Below are 21,047 nucleotides of genomic sequence, written 5' to 3'. Positions count from 1 at the left end.
TTTTAGTCACTTACTATTCAGGACACATGATTATTGTGGGGGTCAGTTGGTCACACTAACTAACTAACTAACTTAACTAACCAACCAGTAGGCCGCCCTGCCACCTGGGTGGAGCTGAAATGTTAGTTTCCTAATGTATGCACTAATCAACTATCAATTTCACTACTACCCCGTGCGATAGGAGGCGGTAATGTCAAGTGCTCCACCTTGCTCGGCTTTCTCGTCTGGTTTGGATTAAATAACGGAGTTGTAAATCCTTGCTGGAGCCGGAGTCAGTTATCATAATTGTGAGGGTTTTTTGTCCGTTCCGTTCAGCTGGTGTTCCGTTTGCTGAGCTGTTCTCGGTTGTAGTGCAAATTGGCTCACAGACAACGTTGACCGTTGGAGTTCAGATAGTCGTCTGGCTTGTTTTACTGAGCAACATTTGTGTCAGACTGCGCTTCCGCCATGTTGAAGTGATTCAAGTTGTGACTGACTGCTGGGACCGAAGTGACAAGCCCCAGAAATCGGACTACATAGAGTTGGGGGGGCTGCAACCGCGCCGGTGACGCAGGAAAAACACCCAAAAGCAGAGAAAAAACCCGTAGGAATTAGATCTTTCTGGTATCCTGTTTTGTCTCCTGCGAAACAGTCAGCGATATAGGCCACGTTTATGTAATATACGACGACACCATCGTTCAAGGCTGGACGTAGCCCGTGAATAGAGGGGGAAGTCCTATCAAATTCCTGGTGAGTTGTTAGCTAACTAGCTCGGTAGCCTGGCTGCTGATGGTTAGCTGGCTACTGCTAGCTCTATCACAGCTCTAATATTGGCGTCAGCTGGTGGTGGATGCCAGGTAACGTTACGGCATTTGACTTAATTGTGTTAGTCTGTTGTTGACAGCGTTTCTTCTGTTAGCTAGCGTATATTGTACATGTATGTTAGCCTCATGATGTCGATTGGATTAAACTGCAATTCATGGTCTTAACATTACAGGTAGTCAGACCCAGTTAGCTTCCCCTGCTGACAAACTGAAGCTAGCGTTAGCTAACCGTAGTCAGCCGCAAATGGTCACAGACACCGTCTACAGACTGAGAAGGAAGAATTCCACTAAGCATTTCATGTTTACAAGTTGTCGAAATTTAGTTATCGAGTACAATCTTCCACTCAATCGTATTTGCATTGTATCCATGATAGCTCTAATAAAATTGTATTAATTTAATGAAGATTTAATCAGTCGGGCCTCCAAGATCGTATTTTCAATTTGTTTTAGCTATAACTTTAACGCTACATCTCAAACAGTCAATTAAATTTCAGGAAATAGACGAACCCCCTGTCACTAACAGACGTTTGACGTTATCTGTGCTAGCTAGTTTGTTGACCGAGCTGACGAGATTGTAGCAAACTAACGTTCAACTTAACCACTGATATTTCGTTTATAGATAGCAAACTATTTATTTGCCGAGTCATATCGGCTAGCAACATGTCAAAATAATGACTTGGTGCAGTTTGGGATTTTTATGCGCTCGTAAGCTAACGCTAACCTTAGCTAACGTTCGCTGTTTCTTTAGGTAACATTAGCTCCTCGCTAACGTTAGCACGACAATGCTCGTTGCAAATGGCGTTACAGCGCCATAGTTGGGTAACAATAACGCCAGGCAAAATGAAGTTACATGGGTAATGATTTTAAATTATTAATCAATCTTTTCTTGTGCGTAAGCGTGTCAATTATGTAGCAAACGTTGGCTATGCAACTAGCTATAATGGCAGGCCCGATCGAATGAAGAGGCCTCTGTGTGTGTGTTGGTGAAATGGGCTTTTGACGACAAGGCCTTCACTACTCTCCTGTCTGGGCGGATCGCCTTGCAAGCTAACATTAGCTGCCGCAGCTAGTTGCAGACATTAACTAACTAAACCACCAGCTGTTAGTTAACGGCGCTAGCTTCCAACGATAGTTATGTAATATTACAATTAGATATTATTTTATGCGCAGCTGTTAGGACAATTTTCTTATTTTGAAGACACTCCAAGCTATCATACGTAGATGACCGACTGTGGTCTAGCTCCGCTCAGAAGCTTTATTGTAATAACATTTTCCCCTAAAAGCCGGTTCAGTCCAAAAGGCCGCAGTTGCACCCCTATGTTGCAGCAGCGCCCGTCTTACTAGTGACAGTAGTTGCCGTATAGATGTCACTTCAGGTACCTTCTCGGGTCATTAAACATAGTGTTACCTTTTTATGGTTCAGGAAAGTTTCAGTGACTGGCTAAGTACCTCAGTCCAATGTTATGACATTTCGTCTTAAGCTCAGTAAATGTCATTGGCCAGAGTTGGCCTCTGCTAGCTCTAATGTCAATTGTGACCACGATTGCTGATGCTGAACCAGATATCATTGGCCACCTGCAAAGTAGGAAATAAACTAGTTTCACTACCCTTAAAGCATAAACTCTGTGACATGACATAAAAGCACAATATCTGTTTTAATTGTTAATGCTACCGCACTCACATCTCTTGAGAAACGATTGGCTACTCACTAAGTAGTTGTTTACACATCAAAAATCGAATTATTATAGGTTAGTACACCCATATTACATACACATACACATACACACTTGCAAAAGAGACTGTCCGCTTAGCCTTTCGCTATTCCCCTCTAGGAGAACAGACGTGCAGCTGCTGTGGTTCTTAATGATGTTATTTATATTTGGACACAGTCACGGTTTGATAGGTGTTTACTTGAATGACAAACCCTTAATGTTTTGGACATTTTCATTTGTATCCTATATTTCTGTGTATACAGTGGATCAAATATTCCCCTTTTAATTTAGCTTTTGTAAGCCTATTTACAGTCATTTGTTGATATGGTAAACCTGGCCAGATGACTGACTGCTTTTTGATGGGGAGGTAGGAAGGGAGAGACTGTGTGTGTGTGTGGGGAGGGGAGGGGGGAGGGGGGGGTAAACAATGCTCATCATTATGGCTCATGGCCTCATGTGTCCTCTGGAGCTTGGTTTTACAAAGGGCCAGACTGCATATTGTGATTGTCAACGACACTAAACCTTTCAGCTGGTTGCAGAGGGCTGAGAATGTCTTGATGCTTTTAGGTGACATTTTGTTTGGCTTTGATGTAATTTTTCCATTTGAAAGATTCCTATTTTTTTATGAATTGACAGCATGTCTCTACATCAGCAAGATGCCTACATACTTAACTGCATACCAAACCTACACTGCTGGTTGATCCATGATGTGTGTGTGTTGGGGGGTAAGGGGTCTGTCTGTAAGTGTAAAAGAAAGAGATGAAAAATCACTGCTTCCTTGCCAACCAATCCCATGGTTACTACAGGAAATCCCCCATGTTGTTTGAAAATCATCAAATCATGGTCCCTTCTCTTTTTGGTGCCCTGCACTTTACCGATTGTGATCACTGGAATGGCTGTGGCAGAGTTTATGGATTTGGTGTAAGTCCAGTGTAATGACATCACCCCTTTCCACCTCAACTTGAGAAAATAGCATTGACTCTGACCCAGACTAAATGCTTTCACATTTGGTCTACTTGCATACGTTTCCTGTATATTGCAGGAGCTACCCACCCGTTTTGCTCTGCTTCTTGGCTTGAGTCTGATCTTGAGGATTAAAATTAGACAGCAGATTTGTGATTTCTTATCCAATGAAGAAAGGCTTTTGTTTGATTATTGATCTTCACTTTTATTGAAGCTCAGCCTAGGTTAGTTTTTGAGTGGAATTGGGCTCCAGTGATAGAGACTCTGTGTTCTCTTTTCTGATTGATTTTTTACATTTTATTGACAATTCAGACGGGAATTTTTGAAGAGGGAGAGATTACAGTAGGCAGAGCATATAGCCTAAATGGGCAATGTTGATTTTAGTGACTGAAAGACTGTAATGACCAGTGTGGTGTTGATTGATATGACAGTGGAATAATAATAATATAATGATATACGTGAGATCAACTTATTAATTGCCGTTCTGTGACATTGAATTTGCATTTATGTCTGAGTTGTTTTTTCACAATTGTCTTTTAATTCTTTTCTTATTGTTGTAGCTCTGAGGGAACTGGGAGATAATGAAGAATCATTTATTGTTGATATAGTAGTATCAGACAGCTTTTCTGCTGCCTATATGAAAGCATACAGCTAATGTATTAGTCCCAAATGTCATAGCAGGCCTTGTTAATCGGTGATGTGGCCGGCCTAAAGGTGGTAGTGTGTCATGCTGATGAGAGTGAGATCTTAGAGCTCTCCCTCTCTCTGGAACTTAACTACATCAGCACCTCTGGTGTCTGGATCATAAACTGTAAAAATTATTTGAGACTCCAAACTCATACATTGTATGGATTTCAATAGGTTTTGCTCAGTGGTGCAGTATGGCAAAGATCCTCACTTCCTTATGAGCCATCTTTTTCTCTGCTTTTTGCGTTGAGCAGCCACAGTAACTGCTGTCCATCTACGGTACAGCTGCAGGCATGGTTTGTGAATTTGAATTTGCGCAGTAGTCCCTGCAAGGCTGGAAAAAAAAAAGAACCTAATAAATGTAATATTTTTTTGATACCTGTAATTTGTGGGGAGGAAATACAAGTGCTACTTTGAGATATGTAGCTAAGAATTTTTCAAATTTCAATATGTTGCAGGTATTCAAAACATCCTGCAAGGAAAAATTACAGTTGTTCCATAAGACTTTTTTCCAAGGTGTCTCTTTGAGCAGAAATATATGAAATGCAAGCAGCTATTAGGGCACCACATTTTGAGGTTATAAGGTGCACCATTCATTGCCTAACTGGTCTGTAGCACGGCTACTGCCAGCCTCTGTACTGAAAGAGGGGATTCTTTCCATTTGAATGACAACATTTTGTTACGTCTTACTTTCATTGCTATCAGGGTTATTCCTCCAAATAAGCTTGTTATTTGCTCACTGGAGGTATTTGAATGGAATTTGTAATCGAAGCAGAGCTATGACTCACTTTTAGGCCATATGACATTGACTATGGCTGCCTTTTAAAAAAGCATGTATTTATGTACAGGATGTGTTGTTGATTAGACAGTCAGGTACCACTGCCAAGTGCTGAATTGGCAGACTATATCATGTTTCACTGGTCGTCATACTGACATTTAGTCAAGCTGTGCCAAGTTCTCCAGCTGATCTGATGGGAATCGGCCCAGAGTCAGCTTTCCAAAGACAGTGGGACAGGTTTTGGAGACTCTTCCAGAGTGTCTTGTTATCAGGGTGGTAATCCTTATCACTCTCACCTCTGCACACAATCCACAACACATCCAGTTGTTCACTGAACACAGACACTTGGCAGGTAGTTGCTGAGAGAATATAGTAAATGACCAAGCACAGACCAGCTTTCAGAGTTAGCTGATTTATATTGTAGTTTTCAGCACTGAGGTGACTTGCCCCAAGGTGATATCCATCTGTTAGCCTGTTCCGCTTGTGTGTTGCACATAAACTGATAATGCTGACCTTTACCCCTCTTCCCTGCTCCAGGTTATGCAATGGTCTCAGCGGCCCATCCAGATCTCCAGGTGCTTGTGTCCCTCTCTCTCGTGTTCGGGCTCTCATCCCTCTGCTCTACGGCTGAGGCGGCTGTGATTTTCCTCCTGGCCAGCGCTCCCTAAGAGGCCAAGATTGCCAAGATCTGCCCTGTGGCGAGCATGACAGCCACCACGCGTGGCTCTCCGGTGGGGGGCAATGACAGTCAGGGCCAGGGCCAGGGCCAGGCACCCGATGCCCAGAGCCAGCCCCCACTGCCACAGAACCAGGTCAGCATCATCTTGCCAGCCCATACTCAACGTTAGACCTTTCCTTGCTCTCCTTTCTGTCTTCTGGCTCCATCACTCTGCCAACTGCACTGTCTGTCTGGGCTATTCATCTTCACCCGCTCATCTCCCTTTGTGTCCTCAGTACCCCCACCCTATTTGTCCTTCATACTCAGTATTTCTGATCTTTTTCCTTCTCTGCTGGCTACTGCTTTCATCAAACTCCCTATTCTCTCTTCCTATTCCTATTTTATATGCCTGTGCATTACAGCTTGTTACTGCATCAGTGGTCACAGAACAATGCCATCAGCACCCCAGCAGCAATATACACATGTAATTAAATTAACTTGTAGAGATAGGAGAAGGAATGGTGTGTGTCTTTATGTCTCTCTCTGCGGGAGTCCAGACACTGCAGCAGTTGTTTTCTTTTTTTTTTTTGTTTTGTTTTTTTCATTCAACAGCTAGTGCTCATACCTAACCACACACAGATGCCCAAGGGGAGGAAAAGGGAGGGAGGGAGCGGAAAAGAGAGAGAGAGTGTGTGAAGGCGAGGCATCAATGAACAGAGCCTCCTGAGTGATGGATAAAGGGTGTGTGTGTGTGTGTGTCTTTGTGGGTGTGCATGTGCAGGCCTCTGTTGGTTAGAGATGAGCAGTGCTGAGACGTGAGAGGCAAGCTGCCTATGTAGGTCAGCCAAGCAGAAGGAGCCTTCTCCACACACCCCCACATTTCACATTTCTCAAGTTATGCCTCTCACTCTCTCGCTCTCTCTGTCTCTCTCTATCTCTTTCTCTCTTACTCTCACTCACACACACAACTGCTAACGCCACTACTGTTGCTCATACACAGTCATTAACTCAAGCAAGGAATCAAGAAAAGAATGGGCACACTGGTGCTTAAACACACATACTCAGAGATGCACATTATCTCTCTCTCTCTGTCTTTCTTTCTGTCTGTCACTCTCTTCCCTCCAAGAGATCTATTGACAGCACCCCAACATACATACACCCACACACCACCACATTTATACTTCCTAACACGAGCACGTCAACCCACACACACTTTGCTGTGTGCTGTCTCAGTCTCCTCTAGGGAGATAAGGATGAAAAGAATATTACTTGGTATGCCAAATAATGCTAGGACTATGATGACTTGATGGCTTTGTTTAATGACCTTTCTGGAGAGATGTCTGCGCGCGCGCGCGCACACACACACACACACACACACACACACACACACACACACACACACACACACACACACACACACACACACACACACACACACACACACACACACACACACACACACACACACAGAGGTTGCATGACAGCTCAATATTGCTGTATTTTTGTGATGTCAAACACTTATTGCATATCTGTGACAATAAGAATTCTGAAGCGTTGAATCTGGTCAAATTTTGGCATTATTATTTGATAATTTTTTGGTTTTGTGGTACTTGGTATTGTGAAACTTGGTCTGACATAATATTGTATGGTTTAGTTGTATAACAACCGTCACATGCACGCGCACACACACACACACAAACATTAAAATGGCCACAGAGACCAGTGTGCACTTCTGATTGTCTATGGTTATTCCAGACATCGTCTCCTAATTCATCCAATGAGAACTCTCCAGTGAGCCCACCAGATGAGCAGGGCCAGGGGGATGGGCCTCCTCAGCTGGAGGAGGAGGAGCCAGCCTTCCCTCACACTGACCTGGCCAAACTGGATGACATGATCAACAGGTATATACACACGCTCTGACACAAATGCGATCCACCACTGTAATTAAAGTGTCTTTTGCATGCCAGTGTGTGTCTTTCTCTGCATTCATGTGGATGTTTGTTTCCTCCCCTAGGCCCCGTTGGGTTGTTCCAGTTTTGCCAAAGGGAGAGTTGGAAGTCCTCCTGGAAGCTGCTATAGATCTTAGTAAAAGAGGTAGGAATGGAAAGAAAGCTCTTGTGTTTCCTTAAAGATACTATGTGTTGGATTTATGCCCCTCTCTGTGCTTCCATTTGGTCTAATTAGTGGCTTCTCTTGCAATATCCAAGAATAATTTCTCCATTAGATTGTGAAGTTATGCATCAAAAGTGATGAGGGAAATTGATCACACATGCCAATGGGAAGCAACTCAGAGGGGCTAATTAATGTAGTGCTGATGGTCATGATCACAATTCAATTGACAGTGAAATATTTGGAAAAAACTCTTCATGGGTTACTTTCATAATCCCAACACCCTGTGGCATATTCTTGGAGTTTTAGTTATGTACCCAGTACTACCCACTTTATGAAACTGAAACAAATATAAATGACTCTAGAGCAAGATGGAGTATACAAGTTGTTGGCATCGCTGAATGGCATCGCTGAATAGTCTCTTTCCTTTGCAGGACTGGATGTTAAATGTGAGGCGTGCCAGAGGTTTTTCCGAGATGGTCTGACCATCTCCTTCACTAAGATCCTGACAGACGAGGCAGTCAGTGGCTGGAAGTTTGAGATTCATGTGAGTTTCTTCATTTCACCTCCACAGTTTGGTACTTTGAGGAACACTAGTTTCTGTATGCTAAGGAACCAAAATAACAGTCTACCACCTTGGGCTTTTGAGGAAGCATTTAATCCCTTGAAGGAAAAGAATCGACCCAAAATATGTTTGAAACTTGATATTTCTGTCCATTCATTGCTCAATTCTTGCGGAAGAAAATATGATGGCTGTGAACCTAAATGTATTGTAGCTATTTTCATAAAGGCTACATTTTAGAGGTAAAAATTCTGCTCTGTTGAAGGATCACAGTCTTTGGAATTTGACCCAGTTTCATTTCCCATAGAGCACAACATCTACTCTACATGGCTCCATTGGAAGGGATCAAAGTGTATCTTGGGAGTTGAAAGAATTTTATTTGATTGTCAGGTGGTGTGACTTGACACACCTGAAATCGAAAAAATGAAACCTCAGTGTCCTAGAATATAGGTGTATAATGGAGCTCAGCATTGTCTTCTTCATAGTCTTATCCATTCTTTGCATTGGCGACTTCTTTGACTGTTTTGTCAGTGGATGTATTTGTTGGTCAAGCCTGACTCTTGCCTGCAAATTGAGTTTTCTATTTGGCTTTCTTAGAGCTGAAGGAAGGAGGCAATGCCAGGGGTGATCAATGATCTTTTTGCTGAAAGTAGTCAAGGTTGGCTGTTGTGGTAACTTCAGGAGATTGATCTGTAGAACCTTTTCACAGTAAAGCAGCGAGTAAAACAAGGACATAAAGGAACTAAAATATCTTTGTTTCTTTCATCTTGTCGCCCTTATTTGAACTGATGGTTTAAATTTTGATCTAAGGTTTAAATTTTGATCTAATCTTATTTTGAGATATGACACAAGGTTGTGCATTTCAGATGCATTATCTACTTTGTGTTCCACAGCTGCGCTGATTCTTCTCATTAGTCACCCAAAAAAGTGTTTTGGAAGGAACCGGATAGTTGTAAGCTATATGTCTGAAGTCTCCGCGAGCCTCCCTGGAAAGCTTAGTCAGTACCATATTGGTTACTCCTATCTTGTTCCTTCAGATCTGTGGACCATACATAAGGAGGAAAGGGAACACCGTGTACACGTGGCTGTAAAGAGATGTCTGGTTAAACGTTTTTGTTCCTCAGTTGTATATTTTGGTTGTAGGCTGTTTGCTAGATTTTATCAGTTAACTTGAATGTGCCATAGAATAAAACCTAGAGTTAGTTAATTATATTTGTGTGGTGCATTTTTTTGTACTACACGATGAAATCTCAGGCACCATTGATCAGATTTTGACAAAGCCAGGGAATGATTTATTTCACCACTGTGTTGTGGCATTTTCAAAATCACACTGATGGGCCCAACAGGTGACACTGCATTGTTCATTCGTCCATTTGGCATGTATGATATCTCAGACACCACTCATTAGTACGGTTGGGTACCGAAACCCGGTATCACTATGGCACCGGTTCCTTTACGACTGGTACCTTCCGGACCAAATTGCAACGCAGATTTCGGTGCCTCATTTAAGTGCCATGCCCAAGCTGCCGATTGAAATATCTGCCCTCTGGTGCTCCGAAACGGCCACACGCGCCTTCACTAACATTATCGTTTGGAGTGCGCCGCTTGAAATCCTCTGTATTCCTCTGTATGACGCGCCGCCGCTTTCCTCTCCAGTGCGACTCGCCTTCCAACTTTTGGTTGAGAGCCAAACAGCAGGGGTGCTCGTCAATGTCACATTATGGTCGCTTAGCCAATCAGATAAAAGGGGCGGGTCGTAAAAGTTTTCACTACCGATAACGTCGGGTTCATACAAACTGTCAGTTATTTGTTAACATGTGACACATGAAAAGTATATGAAAAGTAATTAAGGACAAATGGGTTTAGTCCATAAAAAAAACTTTTAATAACTAGAATGTCACAATAAGTAGCAAATGTTGATGATGTCAGGAGAGGAGTCATATTTTGCCAGAGAAGCAGACATGGTTTTATTTGGGCAAAAGAACTGTTTAAGTAAAAGAATTTGTAGAAGTCTAGAAGTTAGCACTTGGTATTTCTTTTGCTCTTAAATTATTGTAGTTGACTTAGGTTTTATTTATTATTTATTTGTTAATATATTGTTGAATTTCTTTGTGTTTGCAATAAAAAAAACGTTTTGGTTTTTTTGCTTTAAATAAAAAAAAAGTATCGGTTTAGGCACCGGTACCGTTTTAAAAGTATCGTTTTAGCACCGGTATCGGAAAAATACGAAACCATACCCTGTCTGTCTGTCTGTGTGTCTGTCGCATATCTCAAGAACCGTTCATCCGATCGACTTAACACTTGGCGGGTGTATTGCTGGGGACCCAAGGAATTGCAGGAATTTGGGCACGTGACACGTTCAATATTAATAAACTTTGAATAAACAAGCGGACAGCGCTCTGTGCAGCAGCGGGGCGGGGCGAACAGCGCTCTGTGCAGCAGCGGCGCAAACAGGCACTGCACTACTTCAGTGTAATGGTTAACATGCTGCTGTTTTCTCCCTCCCCTCAACCCTCCTTCCACAGAGGTGTATCATCAACAACACACACCGGCTGGTGGAGCTGTGTGTGGCCAAGCTCTCTCAGGACTGGTTCCCTCTACTGGAGCTGCTGGCCATGGCCACCAACCCCCACTGCAAGTTCCACATCTACAACGGCACACGGCCCTCTGAGACCGTCCCTGCCGGGGCCCAACTGGCCGACGACGAGCTCTTCGCCCGCCCCCCGGACCCTCGCTCACCCAAGGTGAATTACTGCTGCAACAGTTGACAATGTTGAAAATTGTACCTGTTGCTTGACACAATGTTGAACAGGCTTTTTACCCCCCAGGAATTTTACTAGGAATTCAGTGGTTTTGGACACAACACCACTCTTTCCTCTTTTCCGTTTTTTTTAAATTATTATTTCCATTTGTTTTTTAATTGGTCACATCTCTGTGTAGTCTATATGACCCTCAATCCTACTGTTTTAAACTCTGTGATCTCCTGTGATCAGATGAAAGACTTGAAACAAATCTTTAATCTAGATTGTAGATGTGAGGTGATATTTTTGCAAATGTCTCTATGTATAAGAAGGCCTACATATTTAGGCTTGTAGAAGATAAAACATCATCTTTGGATCCTATACGGGTTAGAGCATTTTAATTCCTCCGCTATTGCCATAGGAACGACTATGCAGAAAATGGGCTCTTTTCTTCCTCCAGAAGCCAGTCTTTCTTCCTCTTGGACTGAATCCACAGAGAGTGAAGCTTTAGTCTGGCCTTACCCTAAGGGCCCCAGTGAGACAAAGAGAAATCCCTCTGTGCACTGGATTGATAAAGAAAAATATAGAAATCAAATAAAAGTCCACAACACAAACACTTAGTGCTTGTGTCAGAATGTTGAATGTTTAAAAGGGAAGGAGGCAACACGAGAGAATAGGAGTTTTACAATAAAAGCGTTATGAATGCAGCGTGGGCATGGGGTCAATATGAACAGTACTGCAGCATTGCTTGCCTGTCTGCCTCTGTTGGCACTGGGCCCAGTACTACTTAGGGCTTCACTGTGCAACCATTTAGTCAGATTTTGCTCTTTTTTGACTGGTGTTAAAATCTAGCCAGTCTTGCCCTGGATTCAAATTAAGAAACAGTTTGTATTTGTCCTCCTGGCAGAGCTGTTTGCAGTGTCTCTCCTTCTACCTATTTCTCAGATCTCTTCCTCAATGTCCTAGATCTTTCTCAATTCACAGTCAAGTTCCCTGTAAACGCATGAATGCAATCCAATCTGGTCACACATAAAATTAACTATTAGATAAATTGATTGTGGGAAGGAGAAAAAACATTTACTTAAGTTGTTTTTCAGGCATGTAATTAGGAACACAAATGCAGGAAAATGGTAATTTCCCATTTAAAAATGAAACGGAGTGATATCTACAACATGAAATCTTCAGGGGAAAAACACTTTTTGCATCGTTTAATACTTTTGAGTACTTATGCGGTCTGTTAATTAATCTGCTTCTAAATGTATAGTCCTGCATATTCATTATGGACTATCCTGGTGAAGATTTGAACAAAGCTTGAAACTAAATAGAGAATGAATTGGATTGGAAACAAGATGGATGTGAGGGAAGTGCAGTGGAGTGCCTCACTTAACAGGCCTGCAGCCATTCCGTTTTAGTCTGCCTTTTAGCTTGTTTTTCTTACAAAGCCTAACTATTTGTCAGTAGTATTATCAATTATATGATTTGGTTAGCTTGAGTGGGAGTGATATTGTAACCTGAATAGGAAATGGTTCACTAGTTTATCTGTCATATAGAACTGCTTTGGTTCTGTGTGCAGTCCAGTTGATAGAAAATAATTTAACTCATTGTTTGAGATATTCTTCAGTTCTTAAGCTCTCTAGCCTGACTAGGCAAACCTAGTTTGTAGGCAAACCTAGTAGTGTTTTGAAGTATTTGAGCTATTATGGATTTCCCTGTTGTGTTTTTCACTAAATTGTATACCTTCAAATCAGTACAGTAAAATGACTCATTCTTATCATAGCGATGCTTTAACTGGAAACATGAATCTTTGTCTCAAGACTGAATATTGCTGCCACCAAATTATGTGCTAATGCCACCAATATACATAACACCAGAGGGTGGGGAAGAAGTTAATCTGTTGTCATGTTTCTCATGCTACACTTTCTGACTGAAACCCATGTTTTTTGTATATGCACTAGGCCATTTTCCTAGGCATGAATAATCTCAAGTCCTGCGCCATAAAATGTCTTCTAATGGAAATTGAGGACAAGGCATATTGTAAAACCAACTCTCAGTTAGCAGATGAAGGGTAACTGTGTCTTTAATTTGTTTTCTGCTCTCTTGTTTTCCTATTCACAGGGCTGGTTGGTGGACTTAATAAACAAATTTGGCACGTTAAACGGGTTTCAAATGCTGCACGATCGCTTCATGAGTGGCCAAGCACTGAACGTCCAGATCATCGCTGCACTTATCAAGTAAGACTATTAGACAATAGAGCTGCACAACATTGTACACCATGTCAAAGTGCTTTACTGAACATTTTATGGGGTAGCAGAGTGCTCTCTGTATAATGGCTTTGTCTTTACAAGTCCATCTTGTCTGACTGTGTGTTTTGTGCCTTTACAGGCCTTTTGGCCAGTGTTACGAGTTCCTCACATTGCACACGGTGAAGAAGTACTTCCTCCCAGTCATCGAGATGGTTCCCCAGTTTCTAGAGAATCTCACAGATGAGGAGCTGAAGAAAGAGGCCAAGAATGAAGCCAAAAACGACGCACTGTCCATGATAATCAAGTCCCTGAAGAACCTGGCTTCTCGTGTCCCAGGGCAGGAGGAGACGGTTAAGAATTTAGAGATTTTTAGGTTAAAAATGATTCTTAGGTGAGTATCAACCAAATGTCCTTATGTAAAGCCTATTCAGTAGATTAAAGTTTTTGTAAACCTTTTGATTGCAATTTTCCATCATACACTGAAGGAAAACATTTGTCACTTTATTAGTGTTGATCTAAAGACAAGTTAGTTGAATAATTGAATGAGCTGTGTATTTTCATCCCCAGGTTATTGCAAATTTCCTCTTTTAATGGCAAAATGAATGCACTAAATGAAGTAAACAAGGTGATCTCCAGCGTGTCCTACTACACTCATCGGCATAACCCGGAAGAGGAGGAGTGGCTGACCGCAGAGCGCATGGCAGTAAGCTGACCTGTCTGCCCCTCTTCTACTTTAATTGGCTCAAAATGGTGCTCTTTGTCTCTTCACCCATTTTTCTCAACCACAACCCAATTCTCCTTTCTGTGTACCCCTGTCCTATCTCAGGAGTGGATCCAGCAGAACCACATCCTGTCCATTGTGTTGAGGGACAGTCTGCACCAGCCACAGTATGTCGAAAAACTGGAGAAGATCCTTCGCTTCGTCATCAAGGAAAAAGCGCTTACCATGCAGGATCTGGACAACATCTGGGCTGCGCAGGTACAATATGAACATCTCTTGGTTGAGGTTTTTCCATGCAGTCATCTCCTTAAAACCACTGCACCAGAGTCTGAGGCTGTTCCAGTTTTGTTGAGGCAGGATAAGAGTCAGATGTGGTGTTAACCCAGCAGTGGGGTTGTCGTCTCTGTCCAACTGCAGGCTGGTAAGCATGAGGCCATTGTGAAGAATGTCCATGACCTGCTGGCCAAGCTGGCATGGGACTTCTCACCTGAGCAGCTTGACCACCTCTTTGACTGCTTCAAGGTAAGTAGGCACCGTATTACACACTGAATCATAGATTATGAAGGGTTTTAGATGCCATTGTTGTGTACACAGTAGACGTTGGCTGTGGGTTCTGGTCACTTCCCAGTGCCATTCACAGTGCAGTCATAATGTAATATACCACAAACTCGTGTCTACTACTCTGACCTCTGGACTTGGTTGTTCTCCTGATGCAGGCGAGCTGGACCAATGCCAGCAAGAAGCAGCGCGAGAAACTGCTGGAGCTGATCCGGCGCCTGGCTGAGGACGATAAGGACGGGGTAATGGCCCACAAGGTCCTCAACCTGCTGTGGAACCTGGCGCACAGCGACGATGTGCCTGTAGACATCATGGACCAGGCTCTTAGCGCTCATATCAAGATACTGGATTACAGCTGCTCACAGGTACGTGTTGGGGTGTTGCTGGTGTGTATGTTTGAAGAGGACTGACATGGAGGGGTGATGAACAGAGAGGGCTGCATTCAAATACACTGACAATGTCTGTTCATGGTCACTCGCAGGACAGAGACACACAGAAGATCCAGTGGATAGATCGCTTCATAGAGGAGCTACGAACCAACGACAAATGGGTGATCCCTGCCCTGAAGCAGATCAGAGAGATCTGTAGCCTGTTTGGAGAAGCCCCTCAGAACCTTAGGTAATATCACGATAGAAAGCTAGTTGATTTTACCGCTAGATGCAGAGATTGCTAAAGGAGATGTAGAAGGACTGAATGGAGATGTACACTACATTGGAGGATCTAGTGGTGTTGATAGGAATACAATGTGTAAGATGGGGATTATTATTATGTTGGTAAGTTTGAATTATTTACTTGCTATTGCTGTAAAATGTTCTATTCTGTATAGTACCCATTTTGTGTGTAGGTCAAAATGCCATGTTTTTGCACATAATGTTTGTGCACGCTCAGAAAAAGCAGCAAAACCTTCATTTTTCAAATATTTGACCCACTGTTGTCACTGGCATTTTAATCACATTTGCAAAGGAGCTGAGGCATGCCAACTGTTCATAAAGTAGCATTTTTGTCAACAGTCTTTCTGAATGGCCTTGCCATCCAGTTTTACCATGCACACCAACCCAAGATGACATCTCAGTGCATCATAGATCATTTTGATTTGGATTGAGCTAGTGTTTTTTTCTAGTGAATGTAGCAAATATGTAGCATACATGCCTGTTGTTTTTCAGAAAGAAAATGCCAATTAACAAACAAACGAATTTAATGGGGTAAGTTGAGAGCTAATTTCAGGGTTATACCTATTTCTAAGTTATGTCAAGTCTAATTTTTTCTTTTGAGATATTTTTTACAACATATATATATATATATATAATGCAAACCCCTGTCATGAATCTGCTTTAGCAATTCTTTCTTAGGTTTCATCTCAAATGACCCTGATTCCTCATGTAGTGCACGCATAATCCATTGATTTGGACAGGTGCACCGTACTGAGTGAAGAGTCTTTGAGATGGAGCCTCACTCTCCTTGATGCCAGCTCCTTTCAGCTCCAATCACTGAGTGCAAAAATAGGGGGCATTTCATGCCTTGGGCACGCTTATTAACATTTTTCTAACTCCACAGTTTAAAAGATTGTTTTTCCATGTGATATGCATATGGGTGTTTGGCTTGGGAGAAATAGTCCAAGTACCAGGTGACATTAGAATGTATTTTACAGTTGTCTGATAATACTGCAATCAGCACAATGTAGCCACTGCTAATACTAAATGAACTAGACTCATAGGCGTAACTACAACATTTTAATAAAATTGAGCCAACTCATCTTTTAGCATAGAACTAATTGTCATTGGTCATTTAAAGTGATTTGACTACAAATTCTGCATCTGTATGTTGTAGCTGCACATATGGCTGTCATTGTTGTGGTGGCTACAAAAACTAGATCATGAATTCCAGTTTCATTTGGTTCTTAGACTATTCTCAAGCCAAAAAAAAATGAATTTCACTTGGAAACAAGGCAGGAAATGGCCTTTATTGATGTATGACTGAAATTCTTCTGGCTATTCTGCTAGACATGCTGCGCACACACACACACACACACACACACACACACACATACACACAAATATGGGATATCACAAGCTGCTTTCTTCATGTCCCAATTATAGACAAATAAGAAATCAGTCACACCTGTTTTTTTTTCTATCAGAAATTACAACCAATTGTAAGTAATGTCAATTTCACTCAGTTCATTGTTGATTTGTCCTTGTTCTTTTAATGTCTGCTTTTGTCCACCTCTACATCCACCACCCCTCTGCTGTTCTCTCTCCAGTCAAACCCAGAGGAGTCCTCACGTGTTCTATCGCCACGACCTGATCAACCAGCTGCAGCATAACCACGCTCTGGTCACCTTGGTGGCTGAGAACCTCTCTGCGTACATGGAGACCATGAGGCAGTTCTCCAAAGGTACACCGCCAGCACCAGAAACGGCACCCCATATCACTTCAACATTTCAAGATGCACCCCGAATTCTGTCATAGGTAGTTGAATCAGGGCTATGCGCTGTATGCAGTCTGTCTGACTAGTCATATGCGTCTGTTTGCTTCTACAGCAGAACAGGCTGAGTTTGACCCCCAGACGGTGAGGCCAGGGAGCCGCTACAGCCATGTCCAGGAAGTACAGGAACGGCTCAACTTCCTGAGGTACAGCATGTCTGACATTCAAATGTCTCACATTCAAATGCATCCAGTTAAGCAAAGGTGTTATAGTCAACTTAAAGCTGAGAAAACTACTAAAACTAGGAATGGAAAAACATTTAGTAAACTAAATAAAAATAAAAACCTTAATTATTATGAATGCTAATTCTGTGCAGTTGTAGCCTTTTAAACCTTGCCATATTTTGAGTGACATGAGGATAAAAACACTAATATTAAAACACTGTCAGTCCATTACTACTACCCCCATATGATTACTATTATGCCCATCCAAAGACAATTTTCAGTCAGTTTGTATGCAAAACAAGCCCTACAAATACACTAAATACTGGTAGTGCGATGGTTACTTAATGTGTCTTTTTTTTCTTTTTCTTTTAAAATTTTTTTTAAATCAGGTTTCTGCTAAAGGATGGCCAGCTGTGGCTGTGTGCCCCGCAGGCCAAGCAGATCTGGAAGTGTCTGGCTGAGAATGCCGTATTTCTCTGTGACCGTGAGGCCTGCTTCAAATGGTACTGTCCGGTTTGACCATCTATCCTTTCCTCTTGCTTGCGTTTGCTGCCTTACACCCTCAATTAATCAGTTCAGTGAACCTTTTTGTCCTAAATGTTGTGTGTTACTTTCTTGGTCCCAACAGGTACTCCAAGCTGATGGGTGATGAGCCAGACCTGGACCCGGACATCAACAAGGACTTTTTTGAGAACAACGTTCTACAGTTAGACCCATCTCTACTGACGGAGAATGGCATGAAGTGCTTTGAGAGATTCTTCAAGGCCGTCAACTGCAGGGAGGGCAAGCTGGTAGCCAAGCGCAGGGCCTACATGATGGATGACCTGGAGCTAATAGGCCTGGACTACCTCTGGAGGGTGAGCAGATTGGTTGCCACATAAGCGCATTCACACAGACATTTTACCAAAACAATTCCAGAAAGTGCCTTTCAACTATTTTGCAAGTTGTTTTTTTGTTTTCATAAAATTTTTGCCTTCATAAAATTTCTACAAGACACAAAATTCAATGCCTCGACAACTGACAGCATTTACCTGCAGCTGCCTCTGAATGAGGAGGTTTTTATGTAGTCACCTTGAGTGCCACATAAACTTCTGGCATTAATAGGTTCATGACAGCGTGCGTGTACTATTCAGTCACTTTCGAATGAGACAGCTATTTCCCAATCTTCATTAATGTAGTGTGCTGTGATGGTCATGTAGCTCTGTGTTGCTCTAGATGTCCACGCATCAGTTGCCAAGGAAATTAATTTTACAGTGCTCAGGCCCTCAGTAACTTTCGCTTTTCCATCATTATACAGCTGGGGCAACACCTTTTGTACTGAAATGCGGTCTGCTTCGTAATTCATAATGTGGTTCTATGCTTAAATCCAGTGTTCTCCACAATGGAATACGGCCGCATGTCTCATGCCATAAACACTTTTATTGCATTAGTAATTTCCATGGCGTGACTAGACTTGATTGAATGTTTGATTTATAATAGCTGGAAGCATAGCCTGAGTCAATGTTCCCGCTTAGATTGATTTCCATGTGGTATCTACAAGTATGTAGATACTGGAATATGGTACTTGCACATGGCATACCTGGCAAACTGTTGTTTTTTATCAATGGCACGAACACTGTTCTCATAACTTGCCGGGAAGCCAAAATGCTGTCATACCCATGACTCGAGGGAGGTTGGATAGATAGATGTGTATGGGAGAGATGGACATAGGGGGCGGCACAAAGCTGTTTGCTTTGATGACATACATTGCCGTAATACTATTTGCAGAAATACATTGGTGATATATGGGGGCTGTAATACTGAACATGGCCGATTGCATTGTGTGTCCTGTCCTCTGTTCCCAATCTTTGGTTAGCTACAGTGAGTGGTTAGGTTCTCATCACACTCCTTGCTCTGAGTTATCCATCATAACTTGATTGGGATTTGAACAAAAGATGCTCTGCTTTCCTTCACTAACGTACCCTTGACAACATAGCCTTGAGCTAGGAACTGAATCATCACCAACAGAGGAGGAGTTGTTCAGTGGCCGGAGGAATTGTTCAGTGGCCAAAAGTATGACTGTGGTTGTTCCGGGCAGTGTGTGTGTTTTTGTGAGATCCCCTCTTCCCCTGAAACCATTCTCTAAGCATTCTATACCATTCTAAACCATTCTAAACCATGCTCTAAACCACCACCGTGCTTTAAATAGGAGTGTGTTCAAAATTCTTAATCATATTGCCTAGTTAAATAAGGGTAAAACAAAAATTCAAGCTGGCTCAAAGTCATTACCTTGTTTCAATACCTTGTTTGCATATAATAAACTCATGCCTAACATACTCAAGTGCAGCTGAGGTTAGGAATAATTTATTCCTCTGATATTATTCGTCTGTTAACCTCTCTAGTGTCTCATCATTTTCCCTCCGCCGAAGGGTTGTTTTGCTGTCGACCAGTGTAATGTGATAGGAAAACCAGTGGTCCTGACATGGTTTTGTGCCTTGCTCCCTCTTGTGTTCTGAGTGGCTAATGATGAGGCTCTGGATGATGAGTCATAGCTCTACCTGACTGGAGTGCTTCTGATCTACACATACTGTACATGCACACAGGCAGGCTCCAGCTCTGAATATGATAGGGAGGGCCGTGGGCAAACACTGATTCTTGCTATTTCTTCCTCCCTCCCAGGTGGTAATTCAAGGAAGTGATGACATTGCCAGCAGAGCCATAGACCTGCTGAAAGAGATCTACACCAACCTTGGACCAAAACTACAAGTCAATCAGGTACGGGGAGTGATTTGTCTCAGTTAGAGCAACAGCTTCATCTGTTTGTTTTCCATTGCTCTGTTATCTAACTAGTTTCTCTCTCCTGCCTGGCCAGGCCATTTCTTTCTCTGTCAAATGATGGAACATTTACAGCAGCCATTTCAAACTGTATCTACTCTGTATCAAATCTCCTCTCCAGTCATTTGGCGATATCACAAGGTATTTGATACCACAAGGTACTTGTCTTCATGCTGTATATCTGTTTCCTTGCCCTGCAGGTGGAGATCCACGAGGATTTCATCCAGTCATGTTTTGACCGTCTAAAAGCATCCTATGACACTTTGTGCGTGTTGGACGGCGATAAGGACAGCATCAACTGTGCCCGGCAGGAGGCCATCCGCATGGTTCGAGTGCTCACTGTACTCAAGGAGTACATCAATGAATGTGACAGCGACTACCACGAAGAGAGGACTATACTGCCCATGTCCAGGTACATTCACAGGTGGAAAGACACACTGACACAATGTCATAGTACTACATTTATTATGAATAGATGTTAACATCATATGCCATTTGGTGGATACTTCTATCAAAAGCGTCCAACTAGTACCAGGAGTGCATACATTTTTCTCCAAGTGGATGGAATGGAGGCCCTTTTTTAAACAATATATTTATTGGGTTTTTTTTACTAAAAAAACAAGATCAAATGAAAATCACTCCCACCGCCCAAATAAGGGCAATGCAGTAAGCTTTCTGGCAGGTCACACATTACGATTCATGTACATTTCTGCTTTCTCCAAATTCCATAAAGGGGCTCCAAACATGAATGGCCTTTGTTTTCTTTCTGGCTGTGTATGCCAGTTTCTCCAGAGCAAGACAAGAGGTCATTTCCTTTTATTCACATATTTGTAGTGGGAATGTCCACAAATGGAACCCTTAATACCTGGCAGTATTGGTGCCTTGCTCTACCCAATGAGTTACACAAGGAATAGAACTCCTAACCCTGGCGGTGTTGGTACCATGTCCTACTCAGTCAGTTACAAAGGGCCACATGTCTTGACTGGTTCTTTCAAACCACCTCTCATCCTTCCCTTTCTTTTGCAGGGCTTTCCGGGGGAAGCACATCAC

At 42.4% G+C, this 21,047-nt stretch overlaps 1 protein-coding gene across 1 annotated transcript; it reads left to right on the top strand.

The window, feature by feature from the left end:
- Nucleotides 1-322: 322 nt before the first annotated feature.
- LOC139651064 (ubiquitin carboxyl-terminal hydrolase 9X-like) lies at nucleotides 323-21,038 on the top strand (the record flags this gene model as incomplete). Its single annotated transcript, XM_071527902.1, has 21 exons — nucleotides 323-729; nucleotides 5,481-5,755; nucleotides 7,357-7,502; nucleotides 7,616-7,695; nucleotides 8,145-8,257; nucleotides 10,798-11,016; nucleotides 13,129-13,244; nucleotides 13,396-13,647; nucleotides 13,824-13,959; nucleotides 14,083-14,235; nucleotides 14,395-14,499; nucleotides 14,694-14,900; nucleotides 15,017-15,153; nucleotides 15,699-15,737; nucleotides 16,796-16,929; nucleotides 17,075-17,165; nucleotides 17,573-17,686; nucleotides 17,812-18,040; nucleotides 19,842-19,937; nucleotides 20,198-20,409; nucleotides 21,024-21,038. Coding segments are annotated over exons 2-21 (2,702 nt in total), but the record flags the coding sequence as incomplete, so codon positions are not given.
- Nucleotides 21,039-21,047: the final 9 nt, after the last annotated feature.

The sequence above is a fragment of the Centroberyx affinis genome, unplaced genomic scaffold, assembly GCF_046629955.1.
Source record: "Centroberyx affinis isolate AG114_WGS23_722 - 3 ecotype Tasmania unplaced genomic scaffold, CSIRO-AGI_Caff_v1 ptg001586l_1, whole genome shotgun sequence".
In the NCBI taxonomy this organism is placed as follows: domain Eukaryota; kingdom Metazoa; phylum Chordata; class Actinopteri; order Beryciformes; family Berycidae; genus Centroberyx; species Centroberyx affinis.
This window is presented reverse-complemented; position numbering and strand designations above follow the sequence as displayed.